Raw genomic sequence first — 27,721 nt, forward strand, 5'->3', positions numbered from 1 at the left:
CAGTTGCAATGAGCTATCATCACACCTCTGCACTCCTGCCTGGGTGACAGAGTGAGACCCTGTCTCTAAACAAACTAGAAAAAAAAAACCCAAACAATACCACAAAGCAAAACAACAAATGAGGAGTAAATGGGGCTGGGCACGGAGGCTCACGTCTGTAATCTGAGCACTTTGGGAGGCCGAGGTGGGCGGATCACCTGAGGTCAGGAATTAGAGACCAGCCTGACCAACAAGGGTGAAACCCCATCACTACTAAAAAGACAAAAATTAGCTGGGCGTGGTGGCAGGCTCCTGTAATCCCAGCTACTTGGGAGGCTGTGGCAGGAGAATCCCTTGAACCTCGGGGGCAGAGGTTGCAGTGAGCCAAGATTGTGCCACTACACTCCAGCCTGGTCGACAGAGTGAGTCTTTGTGAAAAACAGAAGAAGAAGAAGAAGAAGAAATAGAAATGATAATGGATCAAAACAAAATCTGCTCCTTTGAAACAATCAGGCTGGTTATGGCGCTATTCCCAGCACTTTGAGAGGTGGAGGCAGGTGGATTGCTTTAGCCCAGGAGTTTGAGACTAGCCTGGGCAACGTGGCAAAAACGTGTCTCTACACAAAATACAAAAATTAGCCAGGTGTGGTGGCTCATGCCTGCAGTCCCAGCTACTAGGGAGGCTAAGGTGGGAGGATCACTTGAGCTCAGGAGGTCCGGATTGTAGTGAGCTGAGATCTCACCACTGCACTCCAGCCTGGATGACAGAGTGAGACTCTGTCTCAAAAATTTAAAAAAAAGAAAAGAAAAGAAAAGAAACGAAAAGATCATGGGATGCCGAGATGGGTGGATCACCTGAGGTCAGGAGTTCAAGACCAGCCTGGCCAACATGGTGAAACCCCATCTATTCTAAAAATACAAAAAATTAGCCAGGCATGGTGATGGGCATCTGTAATCCCAGCTACTCAGGAGGCTGAGGCAGGAGAATCGCTTGAACCCAGGAGGCGGAGTTTGCAGTGAGCCAAGATCACAGCACTGCACTCCAGCCTGGGCAACAAGAGCAAAACTTGGTTTCAAAACAAAACAAAACAAAAAGATCAATGAAATTGATAAGCCTCTAGCCAGACTGATCAGAAAAAAAAAAAATGGAGAGAAGATACAAATTACCAATATGGAGAATAAGAGAGAGGGGGCATTATTACAGATCCTACAAACATAAAAAAGTGATAAAAAGATGTTGTGAAAAACTTATTCCAATACATCCAACAACTTAGATGAAATGGACAAATTCCTTGAAAGATACAAATGATCAACGCTTATTTAGAAAAAAATAGATAACCTGATTAGCCCTGTATCCGTCACAAGAGTTGAATTTATAACTGAAAAAATTCTCACAAAGAAAACTCCAGGTTTGTGTAAATAATACCAATTCTATACAAACTCTTCCAGAAAACAGAAAAAGAGAGAACACTTCCCAACTCATTTTATAAAGTCAGCATTATACTCATCCCCAAACCAAAGATATTACAGAAAGGGAAAATGTAGACCAGCATCTCTCATTAATACAGATGTAAAAATGGTAAACAACAGCCAGGAGCAGTGGCTCACGCCTGTCATCCCAGCACTTTGGGAGGCCAAGGTGGGTGGATCAGAGGTCAAGAGATCGAGACCATCCTGGCCAACATGATGAAACCCTGTCTCTACTAAAAATACAAAAAATTGGCCGGGTGCAGTGGCTCATGCCTATAATCCCAGCACTTTGGGAGGCCGAGGCAGGCGGATCACCTGAGGTCGGGAGTTCGAGACCAGCCTGACCAACATGAAGAAACCCCGTCTCTACTAAAAGTACAAAATTAGCCGGGCATGGTGGCACATGCCTGTAATCCCAGCTACTTGGGAGGCTGAGGCAAGAGAATCGCTCGAATCTGGGAGGCGAAGGTTGCGGTGAGCCGAGATCTCGCCATTGCACTGCAGCCTGGGCAACAAGAGTGAAACTCCGACTCAAAAAAAAAGAAAAAAAAATTCAATACTCACTTGTGATAAAAGCTTTCAGTATACCGGGTGACAGAGTGAGAGACTATGCCTCCTCCCCACCAAAAAAATAAAAAAAAAAAAAAAAAAAAAGAAGTTACACACAAAATACTACGTACTCTTTTATTTATTTATTTATTTATTTTTATTATTATTATTATTATTATTTTTGAGATGGAGTCTTGCTGTGTCACCCAGGCTGGAGTGCAATGGCAAGATCTCGGCTCACTGAAACCTCCGCCTCCTGGGTTCAAGCGATTCTCTAGCCTCAGCCTCTGAGTAGCTGGGATTACAGGCGTGCGCCACCACGCCCGGCTAATTTTTGAAAATACTACATACTCTATGACTCTATTTATATAAAATTCTAGAAAAGGAAAATCTATAGTGATAGATCAGTGGTTGCTAGGCTTTCAGGTAGGGGAAGAAGCTTGACTGCAAAAGGCCACGAGGGAACTTTCTGGAATGTCGAAAATATTTATTCTATGTCATGATTGTGGTTGTGGTTATATGACTGTATACATTTGTCAAATCTTATTGAACAGCACAATTAAAATTAATGAATTTTACTGTATGCTAATCATACCTCAATAAAGCCGGAAAAAAAAGTCATTCTGGAGGAGAGAAATCATTGCCTGCGGAGGGCCATTCCAGGGTGGTGAGTGCATGAGCACTGAAGACACCCGGAGCAGCTGCTGCAATAATCTGGGGGAGGAACGTGCAGGCAGAGAGAGCACGAGGAAGTCAGACTGGGAAACCCCGAGGCAGTTACCCAAACAGCCCACTAATAGCAACTGCAGTTATTCCTCTGGGGAGGAAAGGGGGAGGGGCCACTGCCTTTAAAAAAGAAAAAAAAAAGTCTGCAGTTTTGCCAGGGAGCCGCCTCCTGCCTGACTCTCACATGCTTACCTGGAGGCCATCTATGGGTACGGCCCTCAAGCCCTCAACGCTCACCCTTCTTCTACCCCCTGACCGTCACCCCAGCACCTGCTGGAGACCCTGGCCCTCCCTTCCACTCCTCGGGGCTCTTAATCTATCCAGTTCCATGGGCTGTCTTCCCGCAGCTATAAACAGGCTCTGTCCAGCTTTCCCAGTTATTATTCACTTAGGTGAATGGACACAATTAGATGATCATCCGCAGACTGTCTTCCTGTCATCACTGGCACACGCACACACCCTCACACACAACCACCCACACCACACACACACCACACACACCCTCACACACCCTCACACACCCTCACATGCACACCCTCACACACCACACACACCACACACACCCTCACACACCCTCACACACCCTCACATGCACACCCTCACACACCACACACACCACACACACCCTCACACACGCACACTCACACATGCCCACCCTCACACGCACACCCTCACACACCACACACACCACACACACCCTCACACACGCACACTCACACATGCCCACCCTCACAAACGTACACCCTCTCACACACACTTACACACCCTCACACCCTCACACACACAAACCCTCACACACGCACACCCTCACACACGCACACTCATACACACACGCACACCCTCTCACACACACCCTCTCACACACCCTCACACTCGCACACCATCACACATACGCACACCCTTACACACACCCTCACATTCACACATGTGCACTTGAGTTTTTATTAAATTTGTTTTTGTCCCCTTCAATCCCATCCTCCAACCCGTTGTTCCTCCCTATCTCCTGGGCTCTACGTATTCTGCTCCTTCGGGTCACAGTCCCTGTGAGGGCCGTTCCTGTTGACAGGCGCTTGGCTCCTTTGTCCTTCCCACTGCCCACAGGCTCCGCCATCTGCACATGCACCCCTCCCACACAATCGGGGGCCTCTTTCTCTACGTCCTTGGCTGCCTCCTCTTTGTCTTCCACCCCTTACAAATCCTTCAGGGCCCTTTAAATGCCTTTTCCACCTGCCTGCTCCCTCTAGCCCCGCTGCCCAGTGTTAAGTGGGTTGCACCATTTCTCTCCTGGGTGACAGGCACAGCTTCCACCAACCTCCCTGCCTCCACTGTTCTCTGCAGAAGCCCATGTGCTCCTGGGGCAGAGCCCAGGTCCTTCCATCTCTGCAGCCACAGCGCTGGGCCAGCGGCACTTGCAGTTTGGTGAATGGAGGGTTCTGATCATGGGGAACCAGTAGATAGAGAGGGACAAACAGTGTCCCCCCAATCCGCCTCCTGTCCTCTTCTGCCCAGACACTAGGCTGGAAGATCAGGAGCCACAGCTTGGCACTCACAGAGCCCTTTCTGCAAGTCTTAGAGGGACCAGTGGGAGGCGTGCACAGGGGGGCTGCGCTGGCGGGAGTGGGGGCCTGGCACACCCCCAGGTAGATGCCCTGCCCCTGTTAACGCCCAAGGGCAGGGGCTTGAGTGACTCATGTGGGCCTAGCGTGAATCAGCACAGTCTGCCCTTCTTCCCATGGGAGCTGCTGCCCAGCCCCATCTTTCTTGGCCCCCGAGGGGTGGCTGCCCAGGGCCTCTCTCCTGGCACAGTTCCATGTACTGCCTGCCCATGTGGCTCCCAGTTCCTCCCGGGGGTCCTGGCTGAGCAGAGTAGTGCTGGATCCTGATCTGGCTTCTTGCATCCCAGAGGAGACCGCCATGGGGGCCCTGCCTCCAGACTCTTCCCCAGTTTAACAACAGGAAGCGAGGAGTCCAGGGGGCAGAGATTGACATGGGCCTGGCCACATTGCTAGGGGAGGTCCCAGCCTGCTGCTGAGATCTGGCACTGCACAGCCTTGTTCAGGCAGAGAAACTGATAAGGAGATGGTTGCCTGCTCACCCCAAAAGGTTGGCATGGATTCCTCGGCCTAGCTGGCTTTAGACGGAGGGAACAAAGGCTTTCCCAAGGCCCTGCCAGTCCCCAGCCCTGCCCATCTTACCGCCATAGTCCCCCTCAAGCATCAAGTCCCATTGCACAGAAGGGGAAGCTGAGGTGCCAAGAGCTGGGCGGCCTGTTCAAGGTCACACTACTGGGCAGGGGCCAAGCAGGGGCTGGAGCCTTGCTTTCCTATTCCCCAGCCAGGGTCCCCAAATTGTCTGCCAATTGAGGGGAGCCATCTCCTATTCCGTTGATCTGGGTGGCATTAAGAAGGCCTTTTCTATGCCCCTAGATTAGTGACAGCATGTGGTTATTGGGGACAGCATGAGGACCTGCATGCACTGAGGAGATGCAGCTGAAGCGTCAGGCCCAGGGTGCCAGCACTCTGCAGCCTGCCCCCAAGGGGCTCTGCAAAAACATGACAAAGATGTGGGGTGTGATGTGCACCTGTGTGTGCTGTGGGTGTGTGCATGTGTGTGGGTGTGTGGTGTTGGCTGTGCGTACGTGGTGTGGTATGGTGTGCAGGTGCGTGCAGGTGTGTGGTGTGTATGGCTGTGTGGTGGGTGCATGTGTGGGTGTGTGGCGTATGGGAGTGTGTGATGTGTGCATGTGTGTGGTGTGTACTATATGTGTGCATGGTGTGGTGTGTGTGTAGTGTGGCGTATGGATGTGTGTCGGGTGCATGTGTGTGTGGTGTGTGGCTGTGTGCATGTATGTATGTGGTGTGGTGTGGGCGCTGTCTCTGGAAAATTCCCACCCTGTGTTCCCACCACCCTAACAGGGCCGGGAGGGGCCAGGGTGTTGCCAGGCTCTTTGGGCAGGAAGAGGAGGCCTTGGCCACGGGCCGGACTTGGGCCTGGTCCGTGAGGCTGTTTTGGTCTCTGGCTCCACAGGGCAACAGAGAAGACAGACAAACAGGAAGAAAGCAGCTGCCTTGGGCTGGGCTGGGCTGGGCTGGGCTGGGCTGGCCTCGGCTGAGCCAAGCCAGGCCTGGGTGCGGGGGGAGTGGAAAGAGAACTACTGGGATGGGGGCTGGAGGGGGTGTGGGGACAGGGGAAGGAGAGAGGTGTTGGGGGAGGGAGGAGGAGGGCGCAGGTACAGGGAAGGTGCGTCCACACTCATGGCATGTTCAAGAACATGAGCGAGCATCTCTGTGTCGTGTGTTTGTGGTTGTGTGGCTGTATCATGTATGTGAGGCTGTGTGTGGTGGGAGGGAGCCCGTGAGCACACGGAGGTGCCCAGCCCCTCTTCCTAGGACAGGTAGTTACAGGTGGGGCAGGAGGAAGCGGGTGAGGGTGTCCCTGGATCTCACAGGGGTTCATGAAGCCTGGCTTGGCCCCTGCCCCACTCCTCCCTTTCCTGTCCCTCATCTCTGGCCAACTGGGCCCTAATTGGGGAGGAGGAGGGGCCTGCCTGGGCCTGGGAGGGGCCCAGCGAAAGTGTTTTCACCCCTTCCTTGCCTGGGCCCAGCGAGGAGCAGGAGGACCCCCAACTTGGGTAGGGGGCGTGAAGCTCCCACGAAAAAGCAGCGCAGTCCTGGGCCAGACCCACCGCTCTCTGGCCTCAGTTTCCCCACTTATAAAATGGGAATGCTGAACTAAGTGACCTCCCAGAGCACTGCCAGCCCAGACAATCCAACCAGAGGCTACGGCAGTGGGAGGAGGGAGTCCTGGGCCGGGACCAGGGAGGCCCTGGGGAAAGGAAGGGAAACGGGAGGCCAGGAGAGGCCTGGGGGAAAGGGGGAGGGGGAGGAAGTCCCCTCCTGGCCAGGTCACTCCCAGAGGCTGGGCTGGGCCAGGGCGGGGCAGCCGATGGAGAGCAGATCTGAGCACCCAGCCACCTTCACGCCACTGCCCAGCTGCCCAGGAACCCAGGAGCCCAGCCAGGTAAGGGGCTGCGCCTGCCCGCCCCCCTGCCCAGTCCCCAGCCCTCAGATGGTGGCCTCTCTCGGCCTCAGTTGGGGCAGGGGAGTTCTGCGTGTCTGCCTGGGACGCCCACTCCCAAACCCGGGACTCATGGGCTGCCTGGGGGATCCTGGGTTCTGTGCATCCATCTGTCTGACCATCCCACTCAATCTTCCCTGCCCAGGACTGGCCATACTTCCACCGCACACGTGCTGGCATCTCCGTAAGGGCTCCAGTCCAGAGACCCTGGGCCATTGAGCTTGCCCCTCAGGCAGAGGCTGAGTCCGCACACCGCCTCCAGCCCCTCAGAACACCTGCCCTGGCCCCACCATACTCATGGCGTCCACCACTTCCGGTAAGGCTTGCCCCTCCATGAGTCCGGTGGGCAGAGTAGGTTTGATGATTCAGGGAAGCCCCTCTTTCTAAAGACCTCCTTCACCCTCACCTCTGGGTGCTTCTCTCCAGGCTGCCAATGAGCGGGGAGGGGAGCACAGCCCCACTTCCCCGCCAGGGCTGGGGCTGGGGCTGGGGCTGGGGCTGGGGCTGGGGCTGCCCTTCCTTCTAGACTGCATGAGCCCGGGGTGTGTATCCCTCATAACGTGGCTTTCCTGGAGTCCCCTCTGCTACAAGCCAGGAAGTGGGCGTCCGGATGGGGGCAAGGGAGGCAGGCCTGAGTCCCCCTGCACAGCACCCTCTCTAACCAGGCCCTCTTCCCGACCCCTGCCCAGCTGTGCCTGGGCATCCCTCTCTGCCCAGCCTGCCCAGCAACAGCAGCCAGGAGAGGCCACTGGACACCCGGGACCCGCTGCTAGCCCGGGCGGAGCTGGCGCTGCTCTCCATAGTCTTTGTGGCCGTGGCCCTGAGCAATGGCCTGGTGCTGGCGGCCCTAGCTCGGCGGGGCCGGCGGGGCCACTGGGCACCCATACACGTCTTCATTGGCCACTTGTGTCTGGCCGACCTGGCCGTGGCTCTGTTCCAAGTGCTGCCCCAGCTGGCCTGGAAGGCCACCGACCGCTTCCGTGGGCCAGATGCCCTGTGTCGGGCCGTGAAGTATCTGCAGATGGTGGGCATGTATGCCTCCTCCTACACGATCCTGGCCATGACGCTGGACCGCCACCGCGCCATCTGCCGTCCCATGCTGGCGTACCGCCATGGAGGTGGGGCTCACTGGAACCGGCCAGTGCTGGTGGCTTGGGCCTTCTCGCTCCTTCTCAGCCTGCCCCAGCTCTTCATCTTCGCCCAGCGCAACGTGGAAGGTGGCAGCGGGATCACTGACTGCTGGGCCTGCTTTGCGGAGCCCTGGGGCCGTCGCACCTACGTCACCTGGATCGCCCTGATGGTGTTCGTGGCACCTACCCTGGGTATCGCCGCCTGCCAGGTGCTCATCTTCCGGGAGATTCATGCCAGTCTGGTGCCAGGGCCGTCAGAGAGGCCTGGGGGGTGCCGCAGGGGACGCCGGACAGGCAGCCCCGGTGAGGGAGCCCACGTGTCAGCAGCTGTGGCCAAGACTGTGAGGATGACGCTAGTGATTGTGGTCGTCTATGTGCTGTGTTGGGCACCCTTCTTCCTGGTGCAGCTGTGGGCCGCGTGGGACCCGGAGGCACCTCTGGAAGGTGGGTATAGCCGTGGCTAGGGCTGTCAGGGGCCACTTGGGCTTGGCTGCGTGCCCCTGTGCCCCACCAGCCATCCTGAGCCCAACCTGGATCCTCCACCTCCACAGGGGCGCCCTTCGTGCTGCTCATGTTGCTGGCCAGCCTCAACAGCTGCACCAACCCCTGGATCTATGCATCCTTCAGCAGCAGTGTCTCCTCAGAGCTGCGAGGCTTGCTCTGCTGTGCCCGGGGGCGCACCCCACCCAGCCTGGGTCCCCAAGACGAGTCCTGCACCACCGCCAGCTCCTCCCTGGCCAAGGACACTTCATCCTGAGGAGCTGTTGGGTGTCTTGCCTCTAGAGGCTTTGAGAAGCTCAGCTGCCTTCCTGGGGCTGGTCCTGGGGGCCACTGGGAGGGGGACCCATGGCGAATTGGCCAGAGCCTGTGGCCCCAAGGCTGGGACATTGTGTGGCCCTGGACAAGCCACAGCCCCTGCCTGGGTTTCCACATCCCCAGCTGTATGAGGAGAGCTTCAGGCCCCAGGACTGTGGGGGCCCCTCAAGTCAGCTCACTGTGCTGGGTGTAGGAGGGGCTGCAGCAGAGGGCCGAGGAGTGGCAGGAAAGAGGGAGCAGGTGCCCCCAGGTGAGACAGCGGTCCCAGGGGCCCGAAAAGGAAGGACCAGGCAGGACCCAGGGGACCTTCCTGTCTCCGCCTTTCTAATCCCTCCCTCCTCATTCTCTCCCTAATAAAAATTGCAGCTCATTTTCCACATGGCAAGGGGTCTCCTTGGATCAGGGTAACGGTGGGTGTGGAGGCAGCACGGAGACATACACAGACTCCCCACACACACCCACAGTCACGTGCACAGCTCTGGAATCCATGACACAGGCAGCCAAGTCTTCAAAGCTGCAGGATCCCCGGGGAAGCTATTCTCACCTCCAGCACCCACCTGCCCACCCCTGAGACAGAGAGCTGGCTCCCATTGGGGAATCAACACGAGGTCTTTATGAATCACCACCCAGCCCTGCCAGGCATCTGAGCAAGGGCACCCACCACCCAGCAGCCACTGATCAGCCTTCCACAAAGCTGCAGAAGAGGGCTTTCCCCAGCATCCTTCCTCAGCTGCCTCCAAAAGGGGCCTGGGCCAGGGCTGAGGGGCAGGCAGGATGTGGAGCGGGCATCCGTGTATGCGCGGCCCCATCCCACCTCTCTGCACAGGGTGAAGTGCAGGCACCCTGCACTTGCTGGACAGGGCTGGAGAGAAGCAAGGGGGCTGGGGAGAGTGGCCAGTCCAGCAGGTAGCCGCCAGGGGCATGCATCTCCAGCAGCAGCACCTCAGTGTGGTTTGGGGGTTGTGTCTAGGCCCTGGGGATGGGATGCTGAGGGTGAGGCTGGGGCCCCAGGGCCCCGGGAGAAGCCTTTGTTCCTGCCCAGGCGGCTGCTGGCCGGTGCCTTTGGGCTTCGGGGCCGAGGACTGGGAGAGGTGGTAGATGCTGGCCCAAGGCCCTGGCGGACAGAGGTTTTTCCCAAGAGCTCCTTAAACACAGAGTCCATGTTCTGTGCCACAGCCTAGTGGAGGGGAAAGAAAGGGAGCGTGACCAGTGAGTTCCCCCCACTGACCCTGCCCAAGACCCACCTGAGTTCCTCCCACTCCCAAAGCAAGTCCCTCAGCCTCCAGGTCACTCTCCCCCACTTTGCACCTGGCATCCCTCCTGCCCCTTTTGGTGTCTCTGTCACAGTCTCCTCTGAGGACAGCAATTCCTCGGTTTAGCCCGGAAGTGAGGACCCCCCTCTTCTCGCCCCCACTCTTTCCCTGGCAGAGATCACAGCCCCCTGCCCATGGCCCCAGGGACCGCCAGCATGCAGGGACTCCCAGGTCAATGTCCTCCCATGGCGTCTCCTGGCTGCCCTGTCCCTGGCTCCCGCTCCTGCTCCTGCGTGTCTACCCGACCTTCCCTGGGCTCCCTGGGCCTGGGGACTTGGCCACACCTGGGACACCCACATGTTCTCGGGCTCTCTCCTCCTTGGGCTTAGCAACTGTCCCCCGGGCTTCCACGTTCAGCCCGACAGTGTTCACAGGGCCCATGGTACAGAGCACGGAGCAGGGTCCCCCAGGTTGTGCGCTTCCCAGGGCCACATCTTGAGCCTTCGCTCTGCTCCTTCAAGAGCCACTGCTGCCCCACCCCAATCCCCGACCAGCCACCCCCTCCTGCCTCCCTGCCATCTGTCCCTTTCATCCTCCCTGGCGTGCCAAGCGCCTGCCATGGCACCGCCTGTTACCTAGCCCAGCTACAGATGCCAGCCTTGAATCTGCCCTGGAGTCCCTTGCCTCTACCAGGTAAATAGCCTTAACTCAGCCCTGCCACTCCCTGCTCTGAAGCCGAACATGAATCCCAACGTGCAAGCCCCAGGCTCCAGCCAGGCCGGGGGTCTTCTGTCCCTCTCATCCCTGCCTCCGTAGCCGTCCCTCTCCATCCCCACCCGCCCTCACGTCTTCCTTCCTGCCCTCCACAGGCTCTGCCTTGGGCCTGTGTGGCTGGCGGCAGGTTCCCCTTCCAAGGGGAGGCAGAGATCCCCCAGGACAGATGTCCCACACACCCACTCTCACCTTATCCACCTCCACGTGTTGCTCTGGGGAGGCTGGGACCAAGCAGCGTCGTCTGTGTCCAGAGGGTCCCGCGGCCTCGGGTGAGGTGCATGGCTCTGGCCTGCAGGACAGACGGGGAGCCTGGTAGGGGCCCTGGGAAGTCCCTGAGCTAACTGGGCAGTGGCTCCTACCATCCTGGGGTGTGGCCAAGGAAAGGAGGCTGGCCCAGTGGTCCCCAAGCTCCTCTAGAGCCTCTCCCTGTCACAAGCTGGGTCATTCTGTCACGTCCTCATCTGCCAACTCCTCCCCCTCCCACAGGGCCAAAGCCTGACCCCAGTCCCCTCTGGCCTAGAACAGCACACGTGTGGGCCCCCCTGAGCCCCGTCTTCGTGCTCACCGGTGGACCAGCTCTGATGCCAGGAGGCCCTCGGGACTGCTCCCAGACTCCCCTGCAGTCTGCGGCCCTGCGCCCACCACCTGCTTCTCTGTCCTGCGGTGGGAAGGACCGGCCTGTTTCGAGTGCTCCTTCCCTGCACGGGGTCCAGAGCCAGCAGCCTCCGTGCCAGCCAGAAGTGGTCAGAGAGGCTTTATTGTCTGGCCCAGCCCAGACCTTCAGAATCTAACTTGGGGTCCGGGGAGGGGTGGATGAAGGGGAGGTGCGGAGACTCCGGGAGCCCTGGGGCCCGAGGGCGCGGCTCACTCACCCCGTGGGCAGCATGATATACTTGTGGGGGATGAGGCCCCGCATGCCATTGTGCTCCCCCCGCCACCAGTCGCTCGAGGCCCTCTCGTGCAGCCGCAGTACGTCCCCCCGCCGGAAGCTCAGCTCCTGGGCTGTGCGGCCCGTGTAGGCAAAGCAGGCCACAGCCTCCACGACCCCCTCCAGGTCTGGGGAGGAGAGGGGGTCCAAGCTGTGGGAGGGGGTGCGGACACTAGGGTGGGGACAGGGTGGGGCTCTCTGCCCATCACCCTCACCATCCTCCTGTGCGGGCATCTCAGCTTCCAGCTCCGGCTCGTTGTCTGCCCCCAGGATCTCCAGCTGGGCGTCCCTGAGGTTCAGGGCAGAGCGAGGCAGATGAGGGGGGCTCTTCTCCAGTGGACCCCCCAGTCCCCTCGGCAGCACCAAGGGTGTACCCCAGGCAGCTGGCGGAAGGCGGTGCCATGCACTTCTCGTAGACAGGGCCAGGCAGCGAGGTCAGGGGCGGGAAGACCCGATCGGGCTGCACTATGAGCGTCTGCACCAGCTGGTTCACCCGGCCCTGCAGTGCCACCGGGTCCTGCCCAGCGGGCACCGGTAGCAGCGTGGGCCCGAAGCACACGGCCAGGTTGTAGGGGTCCATCATGTTCTCATCACTGTACTGGGCCAGGCTGGGGGAACACGCACATCACAAGCAGAGAGCCCGCACCCCGAGTCCCCTTGTCCCCTCGACCCCCGGCCCCCACCCCAGCACTCGCCCCGCAGTACTCACTGGTTGAGGAAGGTGAAGAGGTAGCGCAGAACCACCAGCACCGGCGCGGGCAGCCGCCACAGCAGGCGGCTCACGTGCTCCACCCTCTCCGCCGTGGCCTCCAGCTCTGTGGCCAAAGCCGCCCACAGAGAGCCGCGTGAGTGGGGCTGCCCTAGCAAGTGTCCTACCCCCGCCGGCTTCAGGCCCCGGCCTCACCCGAAGAAGCCAGCAGCTCGCCGAACAGGTCTGGGGGGAAAAGTGGGGGCTCCAGGCTCCGGAAGTAGAGCTTCAGCACCCCGGCCACCGAGTCCAGGTCATGGGCAGTGCAGCCCTCCACCAGTGGGTCCTCCCCTGCAGATGGGCGAGTGGTGCGGTAGGGGGAGGAAGCTGGTGACATCTGCCCGAGCCCCCACCCCCGCCCGCCCTGCCCGTCCCCACCTCTCTCGAAGGCATCACGGATCTCTGAGACCCGGAGCTGGGCACCCGATACCCGGAAGATGCCTTCATGCTGCAGGCCTGTGGGAGAACAAGGAGCTGGTGGGCACTGAGCATCTTCCCCAGCCCCTCCAGGATGGCCTCCCATGCCAGGTGCTGGGAGCTGGGTGTTGGGTGCCAGGACATCGGGAGGGGCTGGGTCCTGCTTACCGTTGAGGTTGATGAAGCGAATGCAGCTCTCCACCACCAGGGGCACAGGCTGGCCTGAGCTCTGGGGACAGAGGGTGTTTACTTCACCATGGACACAGCATGCCCTGTGTTGTCATTCAATTGCTTTTTTTTTTTTTTTTTTTTGAGACAAAGTCTCACTCTGTCACCCAGGCTGAAGTGCAGTGGCGTGATATCGGCTCACTGCAGCCTCAACTTCCTGGGCTCAAGTGATACTCCTGCCTCAAGCTCCCCAAATGGTGAGATTACAGGCATGAGCCACTGCACCAGGCTGAGTGCTTTTATTTTCTCTCAAGAACACATCATCGTTGTTGGCATAGAGGCCTAGCACACCGTTTGTTAGATCCACTCCTAGGTGTCTGATATTTTTGATGAGGTTTTAGGCAGTGCCTTACATTTTATTTGCAAATTGTTGCTGGAATATAAAAATGCAATTGAATCCTGTACACCAACCTTGAATCGAGTAACATTTCGAAACTCAAGCTGGGTGTGGTGGCTCATGCCTGTAATCCCAACACTTTGGGAGGCCAAGGCAGGAGGATCACCTGAGGACAGAAGTTCGAGACCAACCTGACCAACATGGTGAAACCTCATCTCTACTAAAAATATAAAAATTAGCTAGGTGTGGTGCACACAGCTACTTGGGAGGCTGAGGCATGAGAATTGCTTGAACCCCAGCAGGTGGGAGGTGAAGGTTGCAGTGAGCTGAGATCGTGCCACTGCACTCCAGCCTGGGCAACAGCGCAAGAACCAGTCTCAACAAATAAAAAAAAAGAAAAAAGAAAGAAACTCAAAGTGTTCGTTTGAAGAATCTGTTGATTCTTTTGAATATTCTACACACATAACCACATCACTGAAAATGACGATATCAGTTCTGATCTTCTGGTATTCTCCATGCCTGGCCCCCTCTGATGCTTGCTTGCTTCTTTTCTTTTCTTTCTCTCTTTTCCTTCCTTCCTTCCTTCCTTCCCTCTCTCTCTCTTTCTTTCTTTCTTTCACTGGGATTACAGGCACGTGCCACCATGCCCGGCTAATTTTTGTATTTTTAGTAGAGACGGGGTTTCACCATGTTGCCCAGGCTGGTCTCGAACACCTGAGCTGAAGTGATCTGCCCACCTCAGCCTCCCAAAGAGCTGGGATTACAGGTGTGAGCCACCGTGCCTGGCCCCCTCTGATTCTTTCTGATCTCAGTATTAGTTTTCTGATCTTTCTTGCTTCCCCTTATTTCACTGTCCAGGACCCCCAGTATCATGCTGGCCAGAAGTCACAGGGGAGAAGCTCTCAATATCTCGCCCCTAAAAATGCTGCTGCCCCAGGTTTTCTATACGTTCCCATTACTAGTTAAGGATGCTCCCTTCAATCAGCGGAGGCTATAGGGGAGCCCAACAGTGGCCTGGAAGAGGCCCACCCAGAAAGGGACAGTTGATGACTGATTGAGAGTGGAGGGCCCTGGGATCAGGCAGCTGCTCCGGCCACTGAGGTGATCCAGAGCTGAAAAAAGACCAGCATGTACAGATGGGCTGGCATGTTGGGCAAAGCAAGTACCTGGATAAACTTCTCCATGTCTCCCCCAAAGAGTCTCTGGTTATACTGGGAGCTGGGGCGGGGGTGGCGGCTCTTCTGGAATTTTCTCTGCGTGTACTGGGTCCTGCGGTGAATGGAAGCTGGCTCTGAGGGGGCCAGGCGTGGAGAATAGGGTGTCCCACCCCCCCAGCCCAGCCAAGCAGGCCTCTAATTCTCTGAAGTTATTCCACAATCCAGTGCGAAAACTGGGAAAGTGAGGCCCAGGGGATTGGGCAGCTGAGCTGGGCCCCAGGGAGAGAAGAGATGGCGGACCGTCGCAGGGCCCCAGCTCTTCAGAACATGCCAGCCCCTCAGGAAGGACTCACCAAGACATCTCCTGCTCCTCCTTGTCACCTGTGGGGTGGGAAAACATTGGTCTGCCTCTCAGGCCAGGGGTCTTCAAGGCATCCCAGAGGGAAAGGTGTGTATAAGAGCCAAGAACAGGCGAGAGGGGAGGACCATGGGCTAGATAGGGTCCCGGGCAGGGGAGAGGCGGGGAAGGAGACAGCACTGGGCCCACCTCGCTGAAGGGCCTCCTGCAGCTTCTCGTGCTTGGCCTGCAGCTTGGCGAGGATGCTCCGTCCACTCAGATACTCCTGGAGCTTCTGGGCAGCCCCAAGAAGAGCCCCAAGTGTTAGCCCTGGCTTGAGCCCCTCCCTCTGCCCCAGCAACGCCCCCACGGGTCTCGCCCACCAGCCCAGCCCTCCCCACCGTGAGGTAGAAGGTTTCCGTCTCCTGCTGCTGGCCGCGCCTCCGGCCCGCCTGCCGGCTGCCTGGGTCTGAGCTGGTGGACTTGAGGGACTCGGTGGAGGGGCTGGTCTGGAAGGAGTCAAGCACATCCCCGTCATCCGAGGCCACCACCTCCAGCAGGGCCTGCAGTGTCGCCTTCAGAGTCTTGTTCACCTGCAGTGGAGACCACACCAGGGTGGTAAGAGGTGGGGGATAGGGAGGGAGACAGGAAGTCCAAGTCAGAAGGAAGGGGCCAAAGGGAGGAGGGCAGGCAGGGCAGCCACTTCCAACAGCAGGCTGTACAGGCTCCAGGCCCTCGTCTCCCTCTAACCCCCGGTGGGCTGCCCAGACCTCCTCCGTCTCAATGGTCTGTCGGTCCAGGCGGCTCTGGATATTCTGGGCTCTGGGCAGAATCTCGTCCCGCAGCTCCATTTCAACGCAGATCTCAGCCACCTGCAGAGGGCGGCGGCCAGGGGGGCTAAGGGCTGGGCTTGGGCAGTAGGTGCCAAGATCCCCAGGGCATAAGGGAAGCAAGCACCGTTTTGTGGCCTGGTGGCCGGGCACAGGACCACCAGCCCAGCCCAGACGCTCAGCTGAAGAATGGCAGAAGTGAACACACACGTCCAAACCAAGACTTGTCCACAGAGGTTCATGGCGGCACCACTCATCCAACTGACGGATGGCTAAACTCAGCGCGGTCTACCCACAGAATGGAAGAGGATTCAGCCACGAGAAGGAATGAATCCACTTGTGTAAAGTGTCCAGCCAGGCAAATCCATTGAGACAGGAAGCAGAGTGGGTGCCAGGGGCTGGAGAGGGGAACGGGGAGTAGTGGCTAATGGCTCCTTTAGGGGGTGACAAAAATGTTCTGGAATTACATGGTGATGGCTGCACAACCACCGAATTGTACACTTTACAGTGGTGAATTTCATGGTATATGAATCATACCTTAATAAAACTTTTTATTTAAAACAGAATGGTGGCCCTGCGCGGTGACTCACGCCTGTAATCCAAGCACTTTGGGAGGCTGAGGCGGATGGATTATCTGAGGTCAGGAGTTGGAGACCAGCCTGGCCAACATGGTGAAACCCTGTCTCCGCTAAAAATACAAAAAATTAACTGGGCATGGTGGCGTGTGCCTGTAGTCCCAGCTACTCGGGAGGCTGAGGCAGGGGAATCACTTGAACCCAGGAGGCAGAGGTTGCAGTGAGCCGAGATGGAGCCATTGCGCTCCAGCCTGGGCGACAGAGTGAGACGCCATCTCAAAATAAAATAAAATGAAATAGAATGGTAAGGAAGACTGGGGTCCGAGACAGAACAGGGAGGGCCCAGCCCCACCTCTTCTAGGGAAAGGAGTGGACAGAAAAACTGCTCACTCTAACTGGGGAGACATAAATTTCCCTGTGGCAAGATGAGAGCAGCTTGCCTCATGGGCAGAGTGGGAGCCAACGCTTTAGAAAGGAAGGACTTACTCTTTTAAGCATGTAAACATCTAGAAAGTTGACATCACAGTTAAAATTGAGAGTGAGGATTCGGCTGTGGCTAAACACTTGCCCTGCTCTCCATCTCCATCAAGCCCTGCCGTACAGGACTGCACGAAGGCGCAAGTCATAGAGAAGAACGTAAGGCCATTTTGAGATGGGCTCCAACATGGCTGACCCTTGAGGACATGGGACTCAGCGAAAGGAGCCAGTCACAGAAAGGCCCGCACTGTAGGATTCCACTCCTGTGAGGGGCCTCAAAGGAGAGCCGTGAACTCTGTAGAGAGGACAGTGGAAGGGTGGGTGCCAGGGGCTGGGGGGTGGGGAGTTGGGGTTGAACGGGTCCAGAGCTTCAGTTTGGGAAGACGAACAAGTTCTGCGGCTGGATGGTGGTGATGGCTGCACAGCACCGTGAATGTGCTTCTGCCCCTGGGCCGCACACTTAAAAATGGTGAACGTGGTATGTTTTATGCTATGTGTATTCTGCCACACCTTTTTTTAAAAGTCCATCTAGGTTGGACTGGCTCACACCTGCAATCACAGCACTTTGGGAGGCCGAGGCGGGTGGATCACTTGAGCACAGGAGTTTGAGACCAGCCTTGGCAATATGGTAAAACCCTGACTCTACCAAAAATACAAAAATTAGCCTGTCTCATAACCTGGTCTCAAAATAAATAAATAAATAAGTAGATTAAAAATAAAATAATTGTTTTTAAAGTACAAATCTTAGCCACGCATGGTGGCATGCACCTATAGTCCCAGCTACTCGGGAGGCTCAGGTAGGAGGATGACTTGAGCCCAGGAGTTGGAGGCTGCAGTGAGCTATGATCACACCACTGTACTCCAGCCTGGACAACAGAGCCAGACCCTCTCTCTAGAGAAAAAGTAAGTCTATCCATACCCTAGGGAACACTGAAATTTTATCCCTCCCCTAAAGTCACATGATCAGCAGAAAACTAACGATTTGCTCTCTGGAAAGGATATAGCAGGGATTTTCGACTCAGGGACAAAAGCAAGAAAACAGAGCAAATGCAGGAACAGGAGAAAACAAAAAACATTTCAGGCCGGGAGTGGTGGCTCATGCCTGTAATCCGAGCACTTTGGGAGGCTGAGGCAAGCAGATCACCTGAAGTCAGCAGTTCGAGACAAGCCTGGCCAACATGGTGAAACCCTGTCCTACTGAAAAATAAAAATAAAAGGGTTGGGCATGGTGGCCCACGCCTGTAATCCCAGCACTTTGGGAGGCCGAGGCGGGCGGATCACCTGAGGTCAGGAGTTCAAGACCAGACTGGACAATATGGCGAAACCCTGTCTGTACTAAAAATACAAAAATCAGCCAGGCGTGGTGGTGCACACCTGTAGTCCCAGCTACTCGGGAGGCTGAGGCAGGAGAATTGCTTGAACCTGGGAGGCGGAGGTTGCAGTGAGCCGAGATTGCGCCACTGCACTCTAGCCTGGGCAACAGAGAAAGACTCTGTCTCAAAAATAAATAAATAAATAAAATAAATTAAATTTAAAAAATTAAAAAATTAGCCAGGTGTGGTGGCAAGTGCCTATAATTCCAGCTACTTGGGAGGCTGAGGCAGGAGAATCACTTGAACCCAGGAGGCGAAGTTTGCAGTGGGTCAAGATCATGCCACTGCACTGCAGCCTGGGCGACAAGGGGGAAACTTCATCTCAAAAAAAAAAAAAAGAGTTTCAGAAAGATTCAAGAAGTACTGTATTCATGAAATAAGAATAAAGGGTTGGCCGGGCACAGTGGCACAGCTGTAATCCCAGCACTCTGGGAGGCCAAGGCAGGCCAACTGCTTCAGCCCAGGAGTTTGAGACCAGCCTGGGCAACATGGTGAAACTCCCTTGCTACAAAATATAGAAAAATTAGCCTGGCATGGTAGTGCAGGCCTGTAGTCCCAGCTACTTGGGAAGCTGAGGTGGGAGGACCAGAAGGTTGCATCTGCAGTGAGCTGAGATCACATCACACCCCTGCACTCCAGCCGAGGGGACAGAGTGGGACCCTGTTTCAAAAACAAAACAAAACGAAGAATACAGACATTTTCAGATGTACAAAGTCAGAAAACCCTTGGTGAAGGCATCCACCAAAACAAGGGTATCAAACTAAGAAAGCTGCTGCCGTGGAATCCGGAAACAGAGCACTGGGCAGAAGTGAAGCACTCCAGACTGGAAGGCTCTGGGGGAGGGTGCAGAGGAGAAGGTCAACCTCACAGGTGCCTGGTGTGGAGGACAGTGCTGGGACGAGGTAGCGATCAACTTCTAGCAATGGGCATGTTCTAGCAAGCAGCATTCCTGAGGCAAGAGAGTTATAAATTCCAGAAGAAAAGGAAAAATTGTCCAAGGAAGGACATGTGATCCTAATACAGTACATGGCTCAGCTGCCAACAGTACCTGTTGTCATGGTGACTTAAACATTGAATGTTAATTTAGCCAAAAATTCTGGGATAAACCCACTGGGAGAACAAGATGCAGGGAAGCGTGTGGTGGCTGTGAGAGATGCTGGTGGCACTGGGTTGTCATTGGCCAATGGAAAATGGCTGCTTGACGCCGGGAGGTGGGTGGCTGTTTCTGGGAGTGGGAGCTGGGAACGGGAGGGGTGGGTTAGGGAGCAGCTGTGACGCCATCGGAAGCCCTAGTGATGCCGGACTCTTCGTAAAGTTCCAAGTCGGCCTGAAAGGGGCCCAATGTAATCCCAGGTCATTGCCAATGCCCATCAGGATAAACTGCTGCAGGAAAAACTAGCTCGAGGGAGAAGGATAAAAAAGCCCCATTCCATCTTACTGCCAAGTTTGTGTCAGGAAATTTAAAAACACAGAGAAACCAGCCTAGAACAATGTACGGGCAGCTACACAGCTGCCTGCTGCATGGTTTGAACAGTTAGTGTCTTGCCCTCCTTGGCCATTGCGGGGGTACACCCTTGGAGTGAGGCTGCAAATGGAAGTGGGACACTGCCTGAGACCACGGAGAACTTGAATTCCTGAGCAAAGTGTGGGTCAGTGAAGGCCAGAGAATGCCGAGCCCAGCAGGGGGTGACCCTCACCTCATCCCCGTCATGGGGGTGGTAGTCAAAGCGCAGCGGGGGACAGAAGACGGTAGCATGCACCTCGAGAACCTTGGCCTTGTCCCCTGGAGGATCCAGGGCCTCCACAGCTTCTTCCAGGCTGCTCAGGCCCTGGACTTGGGAGGCTTGGGTGCGGCTTTCAGCGGCCATGTAGCTCCGGAGCACCTGCCCCAGGGCCAGGTGGAACCCTGTGTCACAGCACTAAGGAGGAAACAAGGAGATGCTTGGGTGGGTCCTGGAGCCACAGCTTCCCAGCCCCGGGGCACCAGGCACCTTTTCCCACCTGCCCACCAAGGACTCACGTCCATGAGGTCCAAGACGTCATGCAGGTAGTAGTTACTGACAGCGGCGTTGACACTGGCCAGGCTAAGCAGGTACTCGTTGCGCGCCTTTGTGCACTTGAGTTTGTGCTCCATGAACTTGGCCTGCCGCTACTCAAGACAATGCAAGTGTGCCAGGCTCACGCACATGGCCAGCCCCTATCTCTGGCCTTTCATGTAATGCCCATCGCCTCCCCTCCCGCTGTGGACAACTACACCTGAACCGGTCAAGCCCAGAAGTCCTGCTGCCTTCCCCACGCCACAGTCCACAGTGTGCTCAGCCCTGTGCCAGGAGGTGGCTTGATTCCCCGGCTGTTCACCCGCCAATGCTGGCGCCGCCCACTGCGCTTCCGCCACTTGCCTTGGTTCGAGCCACAACATTCCCCACAGAACTATTCACAGATACCTGATGAGTGGAAGGCACGCACATAGGTGCCTCTGCGGGGGCCAGAGCTGAGGGGGAACCTGCTGGCACCTGGGTTCTAAAACTGGCACTCTATTTTTTTTTTTTTTTTTGAGACAGAGTCTCGCTCTGTCACCCAGGCTGGAGTACAGTGGCGCAGTCTTAGATCACTGCAACCTCCGCCTCCTGGGTTCAAGTTATTCTCCTGCCTCAGCCTCCCAAGTAGCTGGGATTACAGGCACCCGCCATCATGCCCGGCTAATTTTTGTATTTTTAGTAGAGATGGGGTTTCACCATGTTGGCCAAACTGATCTTGAACTCCTGACCTCGTGATCCACCCACCTCGGCCTCCCAAAGTACTAGGATTACAGGCATGAGCCACCGCGCCTGGCTAAAGCTGGCATGCCAGGGAGACCTTCCCCCAACACAGCCAAACTCTGTCATTTCCCCTAAGAACACCTGAGATGCCCGACTCCCTCCTCTGCTCCCAGAGTCCCAGAGACCGTCACTCTCAGCCACGCACAGCCTGGTGGCTCCATCCAGGCATTTCCCAACCTCCCCACTCTCTGTACTGAGCTCACCTCGAAGGCCCTTTCTCCGTGCGTGTCACCCCATCACCCACCCTAACTGTCTTCTTGCGGAATGGCTGGCGGAACAGCAGAGCTGCAGGGGCCCCGCTCGGAGCGTGGAGAGGCTGCATGGGGCTGTCCAGGGCCGGGCGACTGTGTTCCCCGCTCTCTCAGGCCCTGGGAGCCTTCCGTATGGAATCCCTGGAACCTGATGGCACTGTCCTGCCACTCCTGCCCTCCCTTGCACCCAGCCCTGGCTTCCCCCTCAGCACAGCAGGTCCTAGTTAGGGCCCATGGCCCGTAGGCCTGCGTCTGAGGTGCCCTCCAGGCCCACCTTCTCCACCAGCCGCCCTCCCTTCTTGAGGGAGCTCTTGCGGAGGGGCCCTGCCTCAGTGGCACCAGCGGTGGTGTTGGGGACACTCCGGCCTGCCCGCTTCTCCTCCTGTCGCTCGGCCTCCCGGAGCTTGGCCTCGGCATTCACGCTCTCCATGTGATATGCCTGGTACGTCTTCTTGGCCTGCAGGGCGACCCAAAGCAAGGTGGTGCTGCTGAAGGCCACGGCTGGGCCGGCCCCCAACCCTCCACCCCTGCCCCTCTGGAACTTGGACCTCAGAGCTGGGCGATCCCATGTGAGCACTTAGCCTAACGCCCTGTGCCTAGGGAGAGAGGGCCTTTGCCCCTAGGTGCCTGCTTCTCCCTGAGCCTGGCTTGGGGTGATGTGATGGTCTGGGGATGTTCCTCCCCCGCTGTGAGTGGCATTTCTCCCTGGACCATTGGGGCAGGCCCCTCCCCAGCCCTTTCCTCACCGTCTGGAGCTCTGAGACCACCTCCAGGAGCTCATCCTGCAGCTGCTGCTCCAGATCCCTGCTCTAGAGGCAGAGGCAAGGGTGAGCACGGCACTGCCCAGAGCAGCCCCGCCAGGCACTGGAAGCTCTGCCCAGCTCAAGCCCCATCTGGGGGGCACACAGGTTCGCTCTGCCTGCTCCCCACCTGGCCTCCAGTGCCTTCCCAGCCACAGTGACTCCTGATCCCAAAGCCTCGAACACTTCCCGTGGCCCAGGATGAGAGCCTCACCTTCTTGACCAGGCGTCCCACGTCCTCTGCAATGTGACTCAGGCGCTGGGCCAGGGGCCCGGCCAGCACCTCGCTCAGGGCCGCGCTCTCCCGGCTCTGCTGCCGCGTGTGCTGCAGCAGCACTGCCCAGCAGTGCAACGGCGACAGGAGGGACGGCTCCTTCCTGGGGGTAGAGGGGCACTGAGACCTGGGAGCGGAGCTTGGGCCCTGCCGTGGCCCCCCTGCCAGCACATCACCTACCGGAAGCTTTGGTGCTCCCGGCTGCTCCCCAGGCGGCCTCCACGGCTGGAGAAGCGCTCGGCCAGCTTTTCCAGGCCCCGGGAGTATTCCAGCTCCACCTCAGCGCGGCGCCGCATGAACTCTGCCAGTTCCTGCAGCAACTCCCGCCGCAGCTCGCCCTGCAGCTCCAGGCAGCGCAGCTGCTCGCTCAGCTGCCAGCGCATCTCTGTGGGGGGAACCATGGCTTAGGCCTGGCCAGCACGCCCTGCCTTGGTCAGCCAGGCCAGCATGGGATGGGAGAGGCAGAGACACACAGACCCCAGTCCCATTGGCTCTGAGGGCTCCTTCGGACCCAGCCTAGGCTGAGGGCAGGAGCTAAGAGGGGAGGAAAGAAGCTAGGCCCCTGCAGGCAGATCTGGCCTCAGCCGTCCAGCCGACCTCTGTGCTAAGGCCAACAGATGGCCGGAGCCACCCAGTTGAGGGGGAAGGGGAAGGGTGTCCCAGAGAGAGGGGAGAGCCACGCAAAGGCCCAGAGTGAGAGGGAGCAAGGCCGCCCTGGGAAGGGTGAAGCCATTCATGGTGGGTGGAACACAAGGCTGCCCAGCCCTGTCTCGCCCCAGCGCCAGCCAGGCACCTTTCAGTTTGGCTTCCTGTCTCTCCCTCATTCCTGGAAAGCCTCTGAATGGTTTCCCCTGCGACTTCCTTTCCCCCGGTATCCAGGCTCTGGGAGGTGGCAGCCTCCCTTGCAAACACACGGATACACAACACACAGATCACAGTGCTGCTCAGGACAAGCCTGCAGCGATCTCGCACTCTCAGTGGCTGGGGAACCCTGCCCTCAGGCCCCAGGGGAAAGGACAGTCCACAGTGAGGGCTGGGCGCCAGGGAGAGCTGATCCGGCCTTGTAAGTGAAAGAATGGGGCAGGGAGCTAGCCCCCATCTTCTGACCCCACTTCTGACTCCCAATCACCCCTTGCCCCACCTGTGCATTCCCCCACCCTGCAGAGAGAGTCACACCCAGGGCCCCATACTGCCGGCCTTTTGACACCCTATCACTGGCTTGATTTGGCAACGCTGCTTCCCCCACACAGGCCTGAAGCAAAGAAGTGCCTGTCCAGCAAGTTTAAGCAACCTGCGGAAGACACTTTTGCCACCTCCTGAGTGCCCGTCCCGAATAAATAAGATGCTAGCTCAGCTTCTGGCCAGCAGGCTGCCCACCTACTTATCTCCATCCACAGCCCCAGGGAGGGATATGAATTGATTTCTTCATTCAGCAGAATGTTGATTATGCACCCATTCTGTGGCAGGCACGTTTTAAATACAGAGGCAAAGAGGGTTGACCAAGTGTCTGCCCTCTTGGAGCTGGGATTGGAATGGGGCACGGACACATACCAGAATGCCTAGGAGTGATGGGTGCTGAGAAGATGAACACACAAAGCAAGATCAGAGCCGGGGATGGGTGGGGACAGGGAGGACCTCTTTTTAAAGGAGGGTGGTCGAGAACAAGCCACATCGTTGGAGCAGAAGGCTGGAGCTGGCGGTGCGTGGGCAGTAGGGGGAGTCCGAGAGACCGGTAGGGACAGATGGCACAGAGCCCGTGGTCTAGGCAGAACTCCCAGCTGGACTCCGAGTGAGAGAGGAGCCACAGTAGTGGGGTGATGTGGTCCGGCTTCGTTTTCAGGGCCTCCTCACACTGCCAGGTGGAGCCCAGGTGGCAGCTATTGCGCTAGTCCAGGCAAAAGACGGCAGGGATTCAGACCAGCAGCAGCGAGGGAGGACTCCGCTGAGAAGAGCTCAATCCCGTTGGACTTCTGTCCCGCCAGTGACTTCCCAGGGGCTGTTGCATGGGGACCCTGTGGGTTTGGCCTGCCCAGAATCCCTACCTCCTCCCCTGATCTCCTATTGGAGAATGTCCCCTCCCTAGTCTCAGCCTCCTTGACTCCAGGTGCCCCAGCCCTGGCTGCATGCATCACCCATCCCTCTGTCCGTCCACTCCCTGCCCCCACCAGACTAGCCAGGTGAGGGACCCAGGAGCCTGATCCTTCCAATTGAATTACCAAACAGGAGAGCTCTTCCCACCAGCAGATCAAGCTGGGTAAGTGGAAGCCTGGGACAGGGAACCTCCCGACAGAGCAGGGCAGAGCCCACGATGCCAAGTGAGACAGATGGAGAGTGTCTTCATCCTATCCGAGGCTGGCCTCCTGTGGTTAACTTGTCAGCTCCAAGGCCACGTGGGGTGGGTGCTAATGCCATTTGAAATCAGGAGAGTCCTCGCTGAATCGGTTTAACGTTTTGTTTTGATTTTTTGTTTTGAGACGGAGGATGTTGCCCAGGATGGAGTACAGTGGCGCCATCTTGGCTCACTGCAACCTCCGCCTCCCGGGTTCCAGCGATTCTCCCGCTTCAGCCTCCCGAGTAGCTGGGACTACAGGTGCACACCACCACACCCAGCTAATTTTTGTATTTTTAGTAGAGACAGGGTTTCATCATGTTGGCCAGACTTGGTCTCGAACTCCTGACCTCAGGTGATCCGCCCGCCTCGGCCTCCCAAAGTGCTGGGATTAAAGACGTGAGCCACCACGCCTGGCCCAGTTTAACATTTTTTGATAAAAGTAAGTTTCATTTCATTCCAGAAAGGTGTTAGACGACTGCTCACCTCACTGGCCCTCTGGAGCCTGCCCTGCCCTGCTTCCCCCAGAGGAATACAACCCCTGGGGACTTACGACAACTGAACAGTGCAGAAGGAACCAGCAGAGGGAACCGCTGCCTTTCTTCATCACTGCCGGCAGCAAAAGCTGACTGGAAGCCATGTCCCAGTCCAGATCCGGGCATGCACACCGGCTGGTGTTGAGCAGGAAACTTGTGAATTGCAAGTTGATTGCATTGGTGGCTTTCCTGGCAGAGCTTTCGGATCTCAGTTCAGACAAACTCGTCAGCACACCCTGTTCTGACCTCCCCCTAAACTAGGGCTGGCCCTCTTCCGACCCCTTCTTGGCACCGTGCACTTTCCCTTTGTAGTGCTTATTATCATAATGGAAAGTCTACGTCTCCCCCACTAGACCCGTGAACCGTGTGAGGGCGAGGTGGGCGCTGACGCCATTTGAAATCAGGGGAGTCCTCATTGAATCATTGTTTTTACTCTGGGTAAAAAGCCAGGGCTGGAAGGGCTGGAGTCGGGGTTCTCTCCTGTACAGCAGTATACTCCCAGGGCCTGGGACATCACAGATGTATAGGAAACATCTAGCAAAAGGAGAGCTGGAATCCACGTCTGCCTGAATTACAGAGCTGGGCCCCAGGCCCCACCAGCACTTCCTGTGAGCAAGGCATTTCGTCTCACTTCTGCTGACAAGCAAAACAGAAGAGAAGATGGTCTCCAAAACCACTGCTATGCTGACCTTTGAGAATTTAGGGTGTCAAGACAGTGACCCCGTTTTGTAGCATGGTAGGAAGTTTTTCCAGGGTGTGGGATGCAGACCCAGAGCAAGTGAGGAACCCTTAGAGAGTCTTGCTCAAAACCCCAACTTTTCAGTGTGAAATCACTGACCCATATTTGCTGACTGAAGTTTTCCAAGTCTTTCAGCTTCATGGCATTTTGGGGAAGCAGGATGGAGATCGTTACACCTCAAGCTGGCTCTGGACACAGGCTGCCTTTTCCAAAGGAGGACTAGGGCATACTTTGGTATAAATTGCTTGCACTGAATAATGATGTTAGAACCTACATCTCTGGGTTGAAAGGCACTTCAAGGCTCATTCTACGTCCTAGAAGTTGTAGTGCTGTATGACTACGGGCAAGTCACTGCACCTCTCTGAGCTTGTTTCCGTAATTGGTAAAATGGAGTGATTGAGAGTGATATGGACGAGCTGCTGGCGCTGAGATGCTGCCTCTTTCCTTTGCAAGAGTTACCATGCCCGGAATAAGATGGGCACAAGCTATTGGCTAAGAATTTGCAAAGCTGATTTGCATGTGATTTGCACATGGGTGTTTATCAGAACCCAAAGAGGTTCAATTTCAGAAGGCTGAGAAGCCAGCCCTGTTAAATCTCTCAACCAAGACTCACTGCGCCAGCTTGACCCAGAGACAGTGGCCCTCGCCTCTGATCCCCCTCAGTGCCAACGGGAGGCAAAAGGTGCTGAAGCTCCAGGGACTGCAGTGGGGTTAGGGCCAGGTGATCTCCACCAATCCACTCACCCGGACTCCCTTATTCACCCCCCAAGCCAATCAAGGTGGTTGACTTCACTGTAGCTAAAATACTGCCTTCTAGGGGGCACGTTGGTGCCTCTGGCTCCCTTTTACCGGCGGCCACCGGTGAGGAGCAGAGACCCAAGGAGGACAGAGACCAAAGGAAGGAAGACAGGAAAGAAGGAAGGGAAGATGGCAGGCGGTTGAGGCCAAATGGGCGTGGGGAGGCAGGCAAGGGGCTCAGGCTCCCTCCTCCACCCCCCCCTCCAGAGGTCGCTGGGGAGAGCATCGGGCCCTGGGCCAGCGCGGGTACGCTTGGAGCTCCCTCACGGCCTTGGGGTCTCCGCAGGAAACGGGCCGGGAGCGCCCGGCGCCCTCTCACCTTTGACTTGCGTCTCATACTCAGCCTGCAGCCCCCGCTCCCGCCGCAGCTTCCCGTGAGCGGCCATGGCGGCCTGGCGGCCGCGCCGTCGAACCCCACTGCTCCCACGCGGCCGCGAGCGGGCCCGGCGCCGGGACTTGGGGGCGCTGCGGCCAGCACTCTGCGCGGGCTCCGCCCAGCCCCGCCCCCAGCGCGGCTCCCGGTGGGGCGGGGCGGCCCAGGGCTGGCACTGCCCGCGAGGGGCTCCTGGGGGCAGGGCGCCCCTTCCAGCCCCACTGTGCCCCGGCCTTGCCGTCCCCTCCCATTGGGCCTGCACCTAGGCTGCCTTGTGCCCAAAGCCCCGCTGCCAAGCAGCCGGAGCGGGTGTGAGAGCCCCAACGTAAGCTGGCATCCCAGGCTGCCATCCCACCACCTCCAGAAGGCTGTTCCTGGTCACCACTGCCAGACTGTACCATTCACAGCGGGGCCGCTGGCCCACAGTACCAGTGCACATGAACACCATTGCTGCCCCAGGCTCTGGACTCCCCCTGGGTTGCCTGCTTCCCCCAGACATCGGATGGGGTCCTCCCTTCCCAAGTCAGCCCCCAGAGAGGCCCAGGGAGCCTTGAGAGCTGGGGTGGGAAGTTCAGAGGGGAGGGGGAAGGAAGGTCAGCACCAGAGGGCAGAACCTCAGCA

The 27,721-nt window shown here is 57.3% G+C and overlaps 2 protein-coding genes across 4 annotated transcripts; one reads left to right on the forward strand and one right to left on the reverse strand.

Annotated features, from left to right (window-relative positions):
* The first annotated feature begins 7,098 nt into the window (after nt 1–7,098).
* On the forward strand, nt 7,099–9,126 carry AVPR2 (arginine vasopressin receptor 2). Its single transcript, XM_024240753.3, has 3 exons — nt 7,099–7,117; nt 7,491–8,375; nt 8,483–9,126. The coding sequence occupies exons 1-3, from the start codon at nt 7,099–7,101 to the stop codon at nt 8,686–8,688; spliced, it is 1,110 nt and encodes a 369-aa protein (XP_024096521.1). The 3' UTR covers nt 8,689–9,126.
* Nucleotides 9,127–9,337: 211 nt separating this feature from the next.
* ARHGAP4 (Rho GTPase activating protein 4) lies at nt 9,338–27,223 on the reverse strand. Of its 3 annotated transcripts, XM_024240754.3 has the most exons (22): nt 27,047–27,223; nt 22,506–22,710; nt 22,266–22,428; nt 21,998–22,060; nt 21,526–21,708; nt 20,202–20,330; nt 19,879–20,100; nt 15,697–15,798; nt 15,328–15,519; nt 15,137–15,221; nt 14,943–14,970; nt 14,599–14,701; nt 13,036–13,096; nt 12,829–12,906; nt 12,607–12,741; nt 12,412–12,517; nt 12,077–12,310; nt 11,918–11,991; nt 11,647–11,830; nt 11,340–11,432; nt 10,964–11,063; nt 9,338–9,924 (listed from the first exon to the last, which is right to left on the reverse strand). In XM_024240754.3, exons 1-22 carry the CDS (start codon nt 27,111–27,113, stop codon nt 9,691–9,693), a joined length of 2,841 nt encoding a protein of 946 aa, XP_024096522.1. In that variant the 5' UTR covers nt 27,114–27,223; the 3' UTR covers nt 9,338–9,690. The 3 variants fall into 3 exon arrangements, with proteins under 3 accessions (XP_024096522.1, XP_024096523.1, XP_054401214.1); XM_024240755.3 differs by lacking the exon at nt 15,697–15,798 and having other exon boundaries at nt 27,047–27,203; XM_054545239.2 differs by lacking the exon at nt 11,647–11,830 and having other exon boundaries at nt 27,047–27,203.
* Nucleotides 27,224–27,721: the final 498 nt, after the last annotated feature.

Source organism: Pongo abelii, chromosome X, assembly GCF_028885655.2.
Source record: "Pongo abelii isolate AG06213 chromosome X, NHGRI_mPonAbe1-v2.0_pri, whole genome shotgun sequence".
Lineage (NCBI taxonomy): Eukaryota > Metazoa > Chordata > Mammalia > Primates > Hominidae > Pongo > Pongo abelii.

Excerpts from the sequence above, each read along its gene's own strand:
- ARHGAP4 (XM_024240754.3), bottom strand. The coding sequence starts at position 27,113 with ATGGCCGCTCACGGGAAGCTGCGGCGGGAGCGGGGGCTGCAGGCTGAG. Across the intron at positions 12,311-12,411 it reads CTCTTCACCTTCCTCAACCA|CCTGGCCCAGTACAGTGATG; the intron begins GTGAGTACTGCG and ends GTGTTCCCCCAG. Across the intron at positions 11,433-11,646 it reads TATATCATGCTGCCCACGGG|GACAGAGAAGCAGGTGGTGG; the intron begins GTGAGTGAGCCG and ends TTCCCACCGCAG.
- AVPR2 (XM_024240753.3), top strand. Across the intron at positions 8,376-8,482 it reads CCCGGAGGCACCTCTGGAAG|GGGCGCCCTTCGTGCTGCTC; the intron begins GTGGGTATAGCC and ends CCACCTCCACAG.